Consider the following 16,460-nt stretch of genomic DNA (forward strand, 5'->3'; position numbering starts at 1 on the left):
TGAGGGAGTTTCCATGAACATATTGAAACAAACGTGGCATCATTCTTTTTCAGCAGCATCTGAACTACATGCTAAAGCTTTTCTTTTTTTTCTCAACCTTGATGCAATTGTAATTATTTGATAAGTACCAGCTAATTACTGGAAGCTAACTTTTACTTTCCAAGTTTGGACATTATTTCTGATCAAAGACATAGCTGTTTCGACATACAATTCGCTTTAGCTTGTTTTCTGAAAAGTAACTTTTTGTATTGTAAGTTACCATAACGACCTGTAAGAAATTACCTAATTACAATGTGGAAATATGTCATTACTTCCTTTCTAAATGAGATATTTGGAATCTGTTAGCAGATTTGAAGTCTCCATTCAATGATGCATAAGCATGCCAATTTTCATCAAGATGAATGTCGTAGGTGCAGCACAACAACAGTAAGAAAGAACAGTGACGGGAAAGAGCGCCGACTTTCAAATGAATTTATTGAAGGTACTTCGGCCGCTTTTATACAAGGTGCAAAGATCAGTGCACACGGGCTTGATTTGCATGTGTTTGATTATGCATAACATTGTCAACTAAGAAATGAATACTCTCTAACAGATAGGTGAAGTGATGATGTGCTGATGCATCGATCCGCAGCCGTCCTGATAAAAAACGCATTTCTGCTAGCCTTTTATGTAGTATGCCTGTCTGTCAAGTGTACCGTTATGTCGACGATTACCTTGTGTTTATTGGGGAAGGGGGGCACTTGTGTTTTAATGACAAGGTTGAGGACGCGCTCGACGTCTTCAAAGAGCACTCCTGTGGGCTCAAATTCATGTTTGAATTGCCAAAAGACAAGTACATTCAGTATCTGGACATTAACCTTTCGTTCTGATAATGGACATATTTGCTGGTGCTATTAGCATAGGAGCGTTAAGAATGTCCTTCCTTTTGCTAGTGGCCATTCAGAGTTAATCAAAAGAGGCATTGCCACCACGTGTATTCAGGCCACCCTTCACAAGTCATGTGAACACAAGGCTGAAGTCAGTTTAACTAACCAGATTGAAAAACTAAAAACTGCAGGCTATCCCAATAGCATCAACATACCCGTTTGCGAAACCCTCCTGCAGAAAGTAAAGTGCAAAAAAAACAGGACTAAAAGGAAAAGAAAATGATCAAAGACCCTTGCATGTTATACCATACATACACAAGTTGTCTCACAATTTAAAGAAAATAGCGACTAGATACGATATCAATTTGTTGTTTTCTGCCCCTTGCAAGCTTTCAAAAGTGTGTGTCCTAAACAGCAACAAGATTAGTCTGTGCAACATTCATCCCGAGCACAGGTTTACTGATTGCCAATCTGATGTTGTATACAAAATACTACCACTGAGTTGTGGAAAGATACACATAGGACAAACAGGGCAATGCTTTAATGACCGAGCGAAACAGCATGCATACAGCGTAAAAAATGGATATCATAGCCACATGGCTGTGCGTTGCAAGGAACACAAATGCAATCCTCTATTCCACGAGACAAGGTTTTTGGCGAAAGCAGAAACGAAGAAAGAAAGAGATTATAGAAACGTTTTTTTATTAGGAAGGCTGCGGATCGATGCATCAGCACACCATCACTTCACCTATCTGATAGAGAGTATTCATTTCTGTAATGTTATGCTTAATCACACACGTGTTGTCGCCCATGCGGACCGATCTTTGCACCTTGTATAAAAGCGGCTGAAGTACCTTCAATAAATTCAGTTGGAAGTCAGCGCTCGTTCCTGCCTCTGTTGTTCCTTCCCACTGTTGGCGCGCTGCGCCTGCGATAGTATTCAGCATGAACCAACTCGCCCAAATCAAGCTCTTGTTGTTTCATGAAGTTGGGGTAATAAATAAACTTTTTTTTCAAGACCCTCATCCCCCCCATAAGTGCTTATGCCTATGCAAACGCCATGGCTACAAACAATTTTGCACGCCTCTTTGGGAAGGGAGGCACCGATGAAAAATAACTGACGAGGCAATTCTTGTAGAAATTTGTACAAGCGAGTAGAAGTTAGCTGAAACAGTTCATTGATGTGCCGCAGCACGGTGGGACAACTCCTTGGACTCACCTCCATTTGCCACTCCGGCATGAAGTCGGCTGAGTGTCGGACACGCTCAAATATTGCCTGGATTTGTGGACTGACCAGCGTGTTGTCTGAAAAGAAGCAAAAGGATATGTAGAAGAAGCAATCTATACAAATACAGTGGAATCTCGTTGATACGATTCTGTATAATATGTCTTTCGGCCTAATACGCTTTTCTTTTTATTCCCAGCCAATTTATTTATTCATTTGATTTGCATAAATAGATACACAAGGACACAGAGAAAAGAGGGAGAGAGCAAGTTGGCAACTGCCACCTACTGGGGCACAACGCCTGCCTACTCATTGGGGAGGCAATGTCCCATGGAAATAATGCATTTTCATGCGTTTAATACAATCACATTTTTGCACAGCATTGGATAATACGATTGCAAAAGCATATCTTGACCGATACAACTAGAAATCCTACATTTATTCTTTGGTATACTCTCAAACTACGTTCCAACAAGCCACGATCTGCATGTTGCAGAGCCGCCAAGGCCACAGCAGCATCGGTCTTGTGGCGAAAAGATCGATGGCAGGCTTGGCCGCTGCGCCGAATGATGAAAAGAAGAAAGTGCAGCGCAAATTGACTACCTACTTCAATGTTGCTCAATGAAAGTGCGTTGCTGATGGGGTATGCATAGTTTCCTCATAATTTTAACCTCTTTGGTTAATACGATTTTTGCAAAATACGTTTTATTTTCCAGTTCCTGTGAAAAAAAAAAACATATCAATGACACTCCATTGCACTACTACACTATTATTACTACTTAGGGGCAGGGACTGAATCGTTTTTTTAGCTGTTCTTAAAAGATAACCATTTCTACGAGGACAGGGAAAAAAAAATTCAAGACAAGGCATGTTAATGTGGGCACTCCCAAGTACTACTTTTACAGTGCCATATATATCATCTGTTAAGCTGTTCTTTGCCTAAAGGATGTTGTCATGGATGAATCGATCATTGAAATTCACAGTACATCAGATCACTTCGCAACCAGTTTCAGCAACCTCAACATGCCTTTCTCACCACACCTTAGTGAGACCCGTCTTTACCTGTAAACAAACTTCACTCAGCTCTCAAGCTGTCAACAAGCAGGTTTCTCTCATCTAATAAACCAAGCTCCCAACGTGTCAATTTAATCAGCGACATAAAATGGACCGAAGATACTTTGTTACTGCCAGGCAATTTGCTATCACTGTCTACGTTGTATTTCACATCAAAATGCTCAACAGCGATTTGGGTTTTGACCATATGATGAATTCCTTCAGAGAGAATTCCTCCACATATCATAAATCCCTTTGGTAACGTGCAATCTGCGAGCCTAAATTGCCCTTTGCTCTGTCATAGAAATGCACATACAGTTCTGGCTCTGAGCGATTCATAAGATTATATCTAGGCATGTGCAAATATTCGAGCACATTGAATATTCAAACAAATATTACAGTATTTGAATTCGGGAATTCGGTTCAACACGAATTTAAAATATTCGAAGTTTCGAAGTATTCGAAATGTACAAATAGGCGTATATTAGAACACATGTAACTACCTGTAAATGTGGTTTCACTGCAGCGGAGGAGTGATATGCCGTGAAAACACTCATCCAGGAAAAATCCGCACTGCCACGAAGCCCCACTTCAATTAAATTAACATATTACCCTCACATCGATTCATCATTTTTTAAGTTTAAAAGCTTGTTATACGGGCTTACATGTATGGCATGTACAGTGAAACCTCGGTGATACGAATCTCGCTGGGCTACCAAAAATATTCGTATCATCCGAAATTCGTATCACCAGAAAACATATAAAATTAGTATGCGGCAAAAGAAAGTTGGCATACGTTTTGATTCAGTGTTTTTCAGGGCCGCAGCGACGTCATGAACAGCTCTGAATGGTTGGCAGTAAAGTTTTTAAACTACAACGATCATACTTGTACTCGTATATAAGGTGCACGCGCGCGTGTGTAATTAATGAACCAGATGTGTTGTGCCCCGAAACCGCTAGTAGCCCCTTCCTAATCTTACTACGCTTTTCTGCATGACACCAAAGTACTGCGGCGAAAGTGACTTAAGAAGCGCTTTGCACACGATAGATGGAGGCCAAGCTCCTTCAAGACCGTCCGCTTCGTCTCTTGGGGTCTTCGTCCACCTTTAATGGGACTTCATGGCGGACCCGCAGCCCAAGTTTCAGTCTTGTTTCATAGAACGTCTGATTGTGGGGACATGGCTTGCATCGACGTGGCAGGCACGTGTTAACACAGTACAAAGACGCTGCTGCCTCCAGCACAGGAGCACGCGTCGAAAAAAAAAAATGAAAGCGCGACGACAACGTCATCTGTAACCTAAACGCGAAGGCGCCTAAAGGCCTCCAATATTCGCGTGCACTATCTCGGAGGCAACGACGCAACGTTGATGGTCGTGCATGCCCGCGCCCGCGCATGACTGCCGCGTCTTCCGCGACAGCGCGGGCCGCACCTGTTCGTACCTGTGCGCTAGCGTACGTTCGTATCAAACGTTGCGGGGTGCAAATCGGTTCGCAACAACCGTACTCAAATACATTGCAGGCTAATCGGCCTTGGCCGGGACCACAGAAGAATTCGTATCACCCAGAAATTCGTACGAGCCGTGATCGTATCACCGAGGTTTTACTGTATATGCTCTATGTATAGCAAATTTTAAAATGTAATGGATTTTGTGGGTTGTCACTTGCATTCTACTGAAATTCAAATCCTGCAACTATTCAAAGTTCCTTCCACTTCACTTCGAACCAAAAAGAATGGCATTTGCACATGCCTTTTTCCAGTTTTAAAAAATATTATGCAGGTTAGTTGGGTCACAAAAAATATGCTCATTTTTTTTTATAATATGCATTATATACTACTCGAATTATTCGATTTGAAATTATTCAAGAAAATCACTATTCGCTTTGCACCTAAAACTCAGTATTCGCACATCCCTAGCTATATCGTCTCACATTGGCTCAAAACACCAACTTTATGGAATTCCACCTCACAAACAGAGCTGAATGGTGCACTAAAGAGCGCTCGAAATATGCAAATGAAAAAAAAAAGAAGAAGAAAAACGAAGCAGCAGCACCCACCCTGAATACTGAGGATTTGACCGATCTTGAGCGCGGCTCCACGAACCTTGCAGAGAGTATCGACGATGCGGCTGATGTTGGCCTGAGTCAGGAACGGGTTGTCGGCACTCAACACCGCAGAGCCCATGCCCGTCTTGGGGTCCGTCATGCCCAGAGTCCGTCGGGTCATCTCCGCGAGCGCGCCCAGGCCCAGCCCGGCAGCGAGACCTAGTCGTTATTTGCAACAGGGAAGAGGGGGCGAAAGGTAAAGCGAATGAATGAACTCTGCTGCAAAGGTAGCGTAAGTTATATTACGAGATGAACCTCAAGAACATAGATCATGGTCTGGTTGCAACCCATGACTCCATTCTTTTGGTCATGACAAATGAGGCAAAATGAACAAAATGTAGCGAAAAGTGTTTGGACTGAGCATCTTATTGAACAATAGGGGAGATAAACTTAATTTTAAAAAAATTGGAGAAGCTTGCACTAAGCCAGGCAAGGCTTGAGACAGCGAAACTGGACGAAATCTGACGACTAATCTGGTTGCTCCTAGGTTGTTTCTAGACCCTAGCTAGGAGATGCAGGTTCTTTCTAGGTCGCTTGTAGATCGTTACTAGGCTTTAGCTAGGTTGTTTCTAGTTAAACCACAGACAGTCACAGACACGACACGGATGTCCAAACTCCAGAAACAGAGCCTCGCGCTAAAACCCAGCGTTCACACCTCTCAGAGATCTACTGGCTGCTTATTCTAGTGTAGTTGTAGCTAGGTTGTCGATAGAGTGGGCCGGCCGCTTGTCGAGTTTACTCTTTGGGATCGCTTCTTTCCGCATACTCGTTTGATGACGATATAGTTTTATTCTTCATTTTTAGTGAACCGGTGGTGAGTAGTGGGATTTACCCAATTTCTGTGGCGCATACTCGATTATGATGATGATAGTTTTCGCGTAGGCCGCACGAATTACGGCTAGCCTTAACAGCTTTGCTGTTAAAAAAAGTAATCTTTGTGTGAGCCTTGCTCGTTTATATCAACTGGGCCTCAAGTAAAGGAAATAAGTCCAATAGTATAGACTCTTCGCATGTCTTACATTTAGGCATTTATCCAAGATCCTGGTTCTGGGGAGGGGGTTTCCTAATCGTGGGTGCACGTGTAATCGACACACACTCCCACGGTGTTGGGGTATATAAATTTCAGCTTATGTGGGCCACCACCAGTAATGCTGTACTGTAACGTGCAGCTGTTCCAGTGATGCAGTCCAGTTCTTCAAGCTATTGAGAGGATAGGATGTTCGGTTGGCCCAATCCACTCTCACAGTGCTGTTCAATATCATCATAAGGTGTAAGTGTCAGCAGTGACTGAAGAATTGGTGGTGCGTCCTTTCCAGCGTGAGAGTGTATGTGTGACTTACGCAGAATTAGCTAGGAATAAACACATTCTGATAAACATCAAAGAAAGCCTTTACTTATCAACAATTCCCATATGTGCATGACATCTCATGATTCTTCTTGTTTTTGCAATATGAATAACACTTACTCCAGCGTATAGCAAATGTGGGGCATAATGAAGGCATTTATGTGCCAGAAACTTGTTACAGCAATGTAATTTTCATGCCAGAGGCATAAAAATAGCTTTGTAGTAACAGTACACCACTGCAGCAGTTGCTTAAACAAAATGTTGCATATCCTTTAGAATTGCTACACCGGGAAAATATGTACAAGTATGTACAAAATATGTACCTCCGTATGACATGAGCCTTCCGACTCTTGAAGCGGGTACTTTCGAGGCCTTGGAGTGCTCGGTCAGCTGTAAGAGAAATCGTCAGATTCTAGTAAAGTCGCAAGGCAGTATAACATTGCTATACTCACACTCTTACAAAACATGCAGGGCAAAGTTGTAACAAGAATAACAACAGGTCACCACGGATTAGAGATCAGTGGAATTGACTAGAACAGCATGTTGCACACGATGCAATAACACTGTTCTGCCCGTCACAGTAAAAACTTCAGAAATCTCAGTTAGGACTAGCTTATGCCCGAGAATTCCCCAACGCAAATTATGCGAGGAATGCATTGCCGATTCCACTGTGCAAAACGCGGCCACACAGAACCACAATTATCATCTCAGCCACCGTCATAAAAGGGCCCTCACTGTGCAATTTATTTTAAGGTGATGTTTTCTTTGTGGAGCTGGGGAGCTATTGATGGTTTGTTCTGTGGATAGCTTAGGCCATACTACTGATGTCACTTTTGAAAAAAAAAAATCTTTCTTTCGTGAAAAGGAAGGCTACTATTCACCGAAGTGTAGCATGCGACCTTAAAGGCCAACTCCGGCGATTTTTTGGCCATGTCAAAGTAATGGTGCTTTTATGTTCCTGAGACGCTCCTGTTACGGGCCCGATAGCAGAAATACTCGGCAAATTCGAGAATAATTTTAAATAAGCAAAAAAGCGCAACACCGAAACCGAAACCCAACCGAGTGTGCTGTCTACGTATGACGTAGACGTTGTTACGAACGAACCGGAAGTCGTGCAAGGCATGCCGGTCACGCCGGCGCCGAGTATGAAAACTGCGACAGCCGGGACGACCAGCGAAGCGCCGGCCAAACCAACGCTTTCTGTCGCCTTGTGCACAGCAGACGCTCGCTGTAGCGGCCGAAGCGCCGAAGTTATCGGTGCCCTCGGCTGCGTCACTTCCGCCGCCTTCCCAATACTGACGTCACAGATGCAATGTTGCCAATAATTGTGGGAAGCCAGGAGGGCGTTTGCAGACAATCTTTAAAATTCCCTTGCAAACAATCTGCGCATGTCTCAAGCCTGTAATTTGGCATAAATGACGGAAACGTGCAAAGGAATGTGCCCAGCGAATTTCATTGAGATCCATCGACCTCGAAAAATCGCCGGAGTTGGCCTTTAACATTAGGCTTTGTGGCTTTGCATACTGTGCAATGAATCTTCAATTTTCCCTTTCTCTACCTTGCAAGCTAGAGCAGAATTTATTTATTTGTATATACACATATATTTATTTGTATATAGACACAAGCATAGTCATTACATCGAGCCTGTATTCGCAAGAACTAACTTGTATAAATATTCATTCTTCCGACGAACAATCACAGAGTGGAATTCATTACCATCCACATCACCCATGCTACGTAGTAATGTTTGATTTTTTTCCCTTTTGTGTGTTTCTTTATGTACACCCTCTCCTGCTTGGACTACTGTCTGCAGTATTGTACAAAATAAATAAAAATAAAAATACTTCAGCCAAACATTTGGCTCCGGCAGGAGTAGGAAAAGTGCAACAAATTTTTACACAAACATTACAGCTGCTCAGTAGCAGTCAGAAATTCATTTAAAGGGCATTCACATACATTCCCGGGCAAGGCATTTCAGCACAGATTTGTTTGAAGGAAAAAACAGTACAAGAAGATGTCTGGACAAGAACTACTATAATGAACAATATTTAGAACATGATATTGTGAAATATTTGAGTGCACTGGAAATGAAATATAATCCTGCGAACAATGTGGAGAATTTATGCAACTGAGCAAAAATTCCAAACAATCAGAGTGGTGACGTTTGTGCAGCATGGCTAGATTCAGGTTAGAAAAGTTAGAAGGGGATGAAAAAATATCTCTCATAACGAGAAATAAACCGAACTGCTTTTTTCTGTGCTGATTCTAACAACTCGAGGTCATTTTTATGATTAGGATCCACAATCAACAAGAAGTTTTCTTTGTGTGGCTGAGAAGAGGCTTAGATGCCACACGTCGCGGTGCTTGGATTGTAGTGAAAAGGGTGTGGTCAGTGAGACGAAGAGGAGAGCGATTGGTTGGTACAAGCGACAATATCATTAGGCCACAAAAGCAGAGTGGAAGTGAAAGCTTTCTTTGAACTGTTTCTCACAATGCATGAGATCTCTCTGATCCTGCTTTGGGTCAAGTTCTTCTTGATAGCTGTGTACACATTTATGAATGCATTGTAAAAACTCACCATTGGTTTATGACTTGGCATTGCAAAACGTGGTTTCGAGGGTGCACTCTCAAAAGAGGCGGGTCGTTGCTGTCTCCACTGAGCGCCTTGCCTTTGTTCTATTGTTGCACTCGGCTTTGGCGGCGAAAGGGGACTGTCCAGAGTGGACGAAGTGATGCCTCTTGCAGTTGGACCGGGCGTTACGTTGGCCTGGCTGTACGCGGTGGGTGTTTCCACCACGGTGCCAGCCGCCGCACTCACGCTCTCGGCATGCTTAGTGTAGTTCGTGGAGGCTTCCGGTGCGGTGCGTGACGGCGCGTAGCTGAGGTGTGTTTCGTCTTCTAAGCCGTCCCACGAAGGCTTTTGGGGTGCTTCCGCTGCATGGACGTCTTGCTGCCGAGCGTGCTGGAGTGCGTGCACCGAAAACTGCTTGATGCCCTCAGGTATCATGGACAACCTCTGGGCGGTCTCGGAGGCGGCTTTCGCAGCTTCCAACTGCAAGAAGGAACAAGTATGAGTAAACTTCAACAGGATTGTTGAGGTACTTAATTGAAGATGCTTAGTGCAAAAAGAACCTGTCAATCAAAGAATATTGTCCGAGCTAATGTTTCAACAAGGGAACTTATCTTCGTCAGGACAGCAACCAGTTCCCTCAGAAGCATTTTTATGCACTTCTAGCTCCCTATCCTTCACTATCAATGGGCGAGGAGGACCACTGAAAATAGTGTGCTGTGAGCGAGGAGTATATAAAAGAAAGCATGCCCCAACGAAGCCATATCTCCCGGTAAGACGACTTCTTATCACTTCATGGCATTGTGTTTCACAAGCAACACTGACTTAATCTCCGAGTATCAAACTGTACTATTGAACGCTTTGTACATTCTCCATTTCTTTTCTCTATAGTAATCATTGCCTATCACATTATTCTACAATCACTCTTTCCCAAGCCCAGATTAGCTAGCCAGAGAAATCTATCATAGGCCCACCTCCCTATGTTCACCCACACGTCAGTAAATTCTCGCTGTGTTGGAACACCTGCATACGTACATGCTGTGTTGACAGAGTGAACACAGCTACTGTGCCCTGTGTTCCCTCTGTCCGTCTTCGTCAAGTGTGCACTGTTTTCGCCTCGTTATGATCAACCAACTAGCTCGAGATGTGTTATTCTCTTCTCCTGTGCACGTGAATTGTTCACACAGCTTCGTGCGTCCGGTCGAAGTTAGCTGCTTCACCATTCTACCCCGTCTTCTCTTAAGTACAAAGACTCCACCATGGATAAAAAGCTTCACACAGAATCTACTTTGGGGGCTGTCCAAGTGATGCGTAAGCATACAGTTTTTCTGTAGGAAACTTTGGTGGTTGCAGTCTTCCCTGGAATGTTGTAAATCAACAATGTTTTGGGAAGACTCGGATATGGGATATGCAATGTTGTTGTATATCAACTTTTGGTACTTTTAAGCGGTCTTTGTCTTTAGTGATAATAGCAACAACGCATTCAAAGTTCGAGTCGTTGGGAAGGCATATCTGCTAGCTGCCTAAATAATTACTGACGCAGAGCACCTTCTGACCATCCAAACATGCAAATGACGGCTGTCTGAATGGCAGGCTACTGTGCCAAGTTGTGCAAGCTAGTGAGTGAACGATGGTGAGTGAAGTGGCGATATTTCCCATGGGACACTTCCAGAAGCACTCTTAGTGTGTTTGCTATCCTGAATACCAAAACCACAAACCATACATCAAGGTTAGAACATGCCGCTCACATCTTAGGGATGCTTGGCTTCGACGAGACCTCTGGAAAGATACATGCACTGTAAGCAGTCCACGGTGACACTAGAAAGTTTTAGAATAGGGTACATAAAGCTTTGCGTTCGTAGCCACTGCGCATGCGTAAGACGCTAACCTGTTGCGTACGCACGTACGACGCATGCGAAGCGGCAACGACGCACGCAAAGCTTTAGGTACCTCATTCTGGAACTGCCTACTATGTTGCACATTCATATAGTAGGCTTTTTTCATTCATCAATTCCGCAACGGTGTAATGTCTTATGAGGGGTAAGCTAATAAAATCCTTGGACATATGTTATTTCAGTAACCGCACCCGAAAAAATCATTTTTGTTTACGATTTTGGTGGTTCTTGTTTCTGAAACGCATCCATACACTTACGATCACAAACTTTCTTCATTAACTCAATCGAACAGCCCTGAACATCGGATCACATTTTCTGTAAAACGACATATGATATATGTATATTCATAACGAAAAAACATATGCGCTCACCCCCAATTTCTGAGGATTAGCCACCGCGTTGCTAACCACTTCTTCGACGTCCATGGAAAACTTCTTGGCCACAGCTCGTACGCTCGAGTTGTGCCACGACTGTCGAAGCTCCGAAGCGCCGTGTTCGCACATGGCTTTCGCCACTTTCTCGGCGCCCTTCAGGACAAGCTTGAGATCGGTGATCAGGTGGTTCGCCATTGCGCGTTTAAACGGACGAAACAGAAGAATAAAGTATCGTAAGGGTCGAACCTGTACAGCGATGCAACGCCCTACACGGGGTTGGCGTCAAATCTGTGCGCGTCTTCGCGGGAGCAGCGTCCTGGGTTTTCAGAACTAACGTCGAAACATTGATCAAGTCCTGAGAATGAATTAAACAAGTGCCACTTCGAGCGATATTTCTGAGCCGCGTTGTAGCGGCAGCAATTTTAATATGAGCATCGGAGCGAGTGCAAATTTTCGAGGCGCAATTTAGGATCGAGACCAGCCCGAACGTGCCCTCCCGTGACGTCTGCTCCAAGAATACGAAACTGTCGAGAGACAGAGCCAGTTACCAGCAAACTAAACCACAAACTTAAACAACTAACTGCGTGAAAGTACTTCTGAAAAGTTTGTTCTTCAATGAATCCAGAACGACCTTTATAATCATGTTTATTAGTGACACTTTTACAAATACAACAATAACAAATCTCGAAGGCTATGCTTTCGCTTGCCTAGAAGCTTGAAAATATACGTAATCGTCGCCATCTTTAAATAAAATTAGTCTCTTGTTGGCTCGTTGACTAGCGTCCAGGCTTGAGGTGTCGCTGTTGTCGCCATGACGAAAAAAAAAAAAATCCTGTAATGAGTAGCAGAATGGCGTGGTCTTGTTTACCGATTTTAGTCTCTCAGCACAGCTGATCGCGTTCGGATGTATTCGTACGCGATGCTAGGTTGATACAGTCGACGATGCCGTGGTTTCCCTGGTCGGACGGCATCAAGAAGCGTGCCTGCCGCTACCTGCTTCAGCGGTACGGAGGCCAGTTTCTCCAAGAAAAGCTCACCCTCGACCAGCTCTCGGTGGACCTCTACAATGGCAAGGGCCGAATCACCGACGTCTGGCTCGATGTCAAGGTGAATAACTGTTGTTGCGGGGTCACCCCGAGTTGTACGCGACTCTTTGTTCGCGATTCGCGAGGCAACATCAATCCATTGCGCCACCGGGGACTTAGATTCCGTGCCCCGTGCTTAGGGAGATCCCCAAACCCCGCATCCCTCGACGTCTGTGTGTTTCATTGTCGAGTGTTTTGGCGTGCGATCGAGCATTCCTCGCTCTGTTTAGACGGCTCATGCGTAAGAACTCCTTTCTCGGAATCTCTGGGTAGGAAGTGTTTCAGAGTCCGTAACGAAGGGTGCGAACTCTCGACTCCGGGTTGGAAGGGGGGTGCGAAAACAAACAAAAAGGCGATTGCCAAATCGTCCGCCCCAACCAAAACTCGTTCTTGGTCGATACGCACGCCCGAAACGGGCAAGCGATCGTTTTTGACGTTTTTGTTTCTCGAAACGCTCGATTCGATGGAGTTGACTAATCTCCGTTTGTTTTGCAGGCGGGGTTGTTCGTTGTATGTGTTGCCCGTTACCTGGGCGGCAACGATTCGCAGAACGAGTGGCGCGTAGGGTACGGCGGCGCTGTTCGTTGTTACGCTACAGCTGTCAGCTGTGTGCGAACCACACAAACTGCGTCGCCAGCCCCCCACGTGAATCGCGGAGTGCATGGGGAAAACACTGCCGTTGTCACCTGGCGCAGTAGTTCAAGGCTGGGCGATAATCTCAAGTGTTCCCCGACTCCGCACGACTTTCGCGACAGTGTTGATTGTTTTTTTGTTTTTTATTTTTTTTGCTTTTACGTACCATACACTACGCTATCGAATAGGTTTTTCAACTCGCGTCTCTCTGACCAACTCCTTGCTCTTGAAGACATAAACACAGGCGCGCTGTTATGTACACAAGCCTCTCTTGTTGGGCGTGTTGCCTTAAATGTAGATAAAAGGCACCAATCGCAACTTCGCTGACCCGTTATAGCGGAAAATGTTTTGTAATTCCTTTCTCTTACGCAATCGGGAAGGGCTTATCTTACGTAATCAAATCTGCGGCCGCTTATCGGTTGCCCGAGTTCGAGATTGCCTACAACCTTTCCCAGTTTAGTGTACTGTACAGAGTGCTCGCATTTCCCTGAATTGTCTACCGTCCGATTTATTTTTTGTTTAGCGGAAGCCGCTTGAAAAGGCGGAGATCCTGCAGTAAACAGCTTGCGCAAAAAACTGCTGGTGCATTGAAAATGATATACCTGTCAAACAGGTGGCCTGTGATGTAGATGCGCTCGCGTTTAACTGCTGGGCGGCAACTCGTGGATCTCTCGGACTTGAATGCGTTTTTTTTTTTTTTTGGCGGACGTCGTTTCTTTAATGATTTTGTTTTTGTGTGTGTTTGCCCACAACACGGCTCGGCGCACACAGAAGCTCAAGGACAGTATATAAAACTTCACGTAGTACTTGTTGGCCGCAATTACGTGGAGGGAAAGACGTAGACAGCCGACACAGAGTGCTTTGTGTGTTGTGTACGTCCAGCCGTACGTCAGTACTCGCGTCCTAGCAAACAAATTTGTTTGTAGAACCTTCACTAACATGGTGGCCAAGAATGAGCAGTTAACTCGATTTCGCCTTTTTTGCGTTTCTTTTAAAAATGTTAACTGCACAGAATAAACTGAACAAAGACAATGAACACACACGTGTTTCTTGTGTCTTTGTTCCATTTACTCGCTTTTAATTTTTTTTTGCGGCTAACTTAGACCAGCTTATCCGACAGTTAGTTTTGTTAAAACTGCTGCGAGCTTTATTAAGAGGGTTTCGTTAGTAAATACCAGCCTGATATGTTGTTCGTCATTGTTATTCGGCAGGAAGAAGTCTTATGGCGGGACATGTGCTTCCTTTGTTTGGTACATTTGATTCTGCGGTGCTTTCTCGTTGGACATGTTCGTTCCGCGTCTAAATTTTAGCAACGCATTGTCTCTTGCTTTCGGAACATGTCTTGGAGCATCCGTAATTTTATTCCAGTGTCGGGAAGTGCGCGTAACTGCCGTATCGTAAGCTAAAATCCTGGACAATATTACGGGTCTGGTTCTAAACCTTTACAAAAGTGCCGTGGTACGATCCACTTCTGTAGTTTGTCTGTGTAATTTATACTAACAGCCAACAGTACGACATTCTAAATCTATGGGCCAACGTGAGAACAGCGCACAGTACGGCGCGCCATAGCCGCATGCCTGCCACGTGCGAGCCTTCAGTTTAGCTTTCCGCCGTTAATCCCACGAAAATGGCGCTTCAGCGCTCCGTCAAATTCCTACATTTTGTGACATTCGCCTCTTCGTCAACTCTGCATTAAGCCAGAGGGGGCTGTCGCGCTATTTCACGCGAGATAGTTTGAAAAGCGCCGCCATTACAAGATGGTGGAATTCTAGAACAGAAGTCACTTCCGTGGGCCGTTGTTCATAACGCGCTTGTTTTAATTACCCAGTTATGAAACTGCTCTGAGTCGCGCGCCGGCCTAAAAAATTAGCAGAAGGGCGCCCAGCATTGCTTGGAAAGCCTGTATGAAAGAAAGCGCGGCTCTTCGTCCCAGCTTTTTGCACGCCCATGTGGAACCACGCGAGGTGGTTAAGTTCGAACGTTCGGGTAGGGTGGCTCTAATTCGGGGAACAGGGGATGGGGGAGAACGGGTTCTCTGAAAGGGGGGGACCTTCCTCTGTCGAGTTTTGGGTGGCGGTAGCGCTTGTTCAGGACGGTCTGCACGTCGTCGACCGGACGTCTTCGTGCGTTTTGTAAATCGTTTGCCCCACGTTGGGGTTGGCACTGCGGACGGGGTCGCAGCACAACAACACGTGCACGTCGCGTGCTTGCTTCCCGGAGTCTGTGTCGTGTGAGGAAAGGTCGACTCTGCGGAACAGGCTTTGTCTGTGGTGGCCACCGAGTGCCGCTGGAAAGAGACAGTCGGCACGACGCTTGAACGACTCGACATTTCTCTCTCTCTCTTTTCTTTTTTGTTTAGAAGTTAATAAGTTTGTTCAACTGCCCCACCTGCGAGACGTGTTACCCACCACGACCCGACAGTCGCGTGGTCAAATCCCGGCCGTGGCGGCCGTAGATGGAAGCGAGAATGCTAGAGGCCCGTGTACATAGATTTTGGTGCACGTTAAAGAACACCAGATGGTCAAAATTTCCGTAGCCCCCCACTACGGCGTCTCTCATAATCATATCGTGCTTTTGGGATACGGTGTGCACTCTAGAGCTGTTCACGGGCCATATTTCCGAGCCCGAGCCCGGCCCGGGCCCGCTGACTGTCGAAGGCCCGTCCGAGCCCGACGGCAAAGGGCTGCGAGCCCGCCCGGCCCGGCCCGACGTACGAAAACACAATCCCGGGCCGTGCCCGGCCCGGCTTTTTGAAGGTTCGCTGCCAAAACAAAACATCGTTTTCCCGTAATTTGGAAACTTTATTACACAGATTACAAATTGTCGTGCAAAGACAGCGAGCAAGTAGACGTCCTCATGCCAGCAACAATGGAGTTCGCTCGCCAAAGCCGTCACGTGTATGTGGCATGCCCATGCCATGGCCCATGCAAGCGTCAGCTTGCACGAAGGCGATCTACGTCGGGTCGCTCGTCGCTGTCGCGTGCATTTTCATTCATATAGAATTTGGCCTTAAATCTAACGCGAACAGTCGCGTGGCGCCGTCACTAGCTCAGGTGGTGTAACTTCTCTGTTTGTCGGAGTGCAACAGAGGCACTGCTTTACCTGCTCCCCTTTTGTTTAAAGTAGCGAATGGAAAGGAAAAGCGGTAAAGGGCGGTCGCGGAAAAGGCGCTGTATGCGTGCTGGAAAACAATTCCCGCTCATTCTCAATATTTCGGGCTTGAGTCGGGCTTTGCGCCGGGCCCGAGCCCGGCCCGATAAAACTCCAAGTAGCCCGAGCCCGGCCCGAGGTGAAAATACGTCGGCCCGCCCG

General features: G+C 45.5%; 2 protein-coding genes across 2 annotated transcripts in view; one reads left to right on the top strand and one right to left on the bottom strand.

The window, feature by feature from the left end:
• The window catches only part of LOC119373427 (atypical kinase COQ8B, mitochondrial), a 35,596-nt gene extending 23,664 nt beyond the window's left edge, over window positions 1-11,932 (bottom strand). Inside the window, exons 1-5 of the mRNA XM_037643453.2 lie at window positions 11,428-11,932; window positions 9,171-9,644; window positions 6,916-6,982; window positions 5,200-5,406; window positions 2,086-2,171 (exon numbers count right to left, since the gene is read on the bottom strand). Coding sequence (XP_037499381.1) covers window positions 2,086-2,171; window positions 5,200-5,406; window positions 6,916-6,982; window positions 9,171-9,644; window positions 11,428-11,625 — 1,032 coding nt within the window. The 5' untranslated portion in view covers window positions 11,626-11,932. The remainder of the gene's footprint in view (window positions 1-2,085; window positions 2,172-5,199; window positions 5,407-6,915; window positions 6,983-9,170; window positions 9,645-11,427) is intronic.
• Window positions 11,933-12,240: 308 nt separating this feature from the next.
• LOC119375202 (autophagy-related protein 2 homolog A-like) overlaps window positions 12,241-16,460 on the top strand; it is a gene marked incomplete in the record, with an annotated part of 106,976 nt that continues 102,756 nt past the window's right edge. The window contains 1 exon segment of the mRNA XM_049411193.1: window positions 12,241-12,537. Within this exon segment, the coding sequence (XP_049267150.1) occupies window positions 12,373-12,537 (165 nt within the window).

The sequence above is a fragment of the Rhipicephalus sanguineus genome, chromosome 11, assembly GCF_013339695.2.
Source record: "Rhipicephalus sanguineus isolate Rsan-2018 chromosome 11, BIME_Rsan_1.4, whole genome shotgun sequence".
In the NCBI taxonomy this organism is placed as follows: domain Eukaryota; kingdom Metazoa; phylum Arthropoda; class Arachnida; order Ixodida; family Ixodidae; genus Rhipicephalus; species Rhipicephalus sanguineus.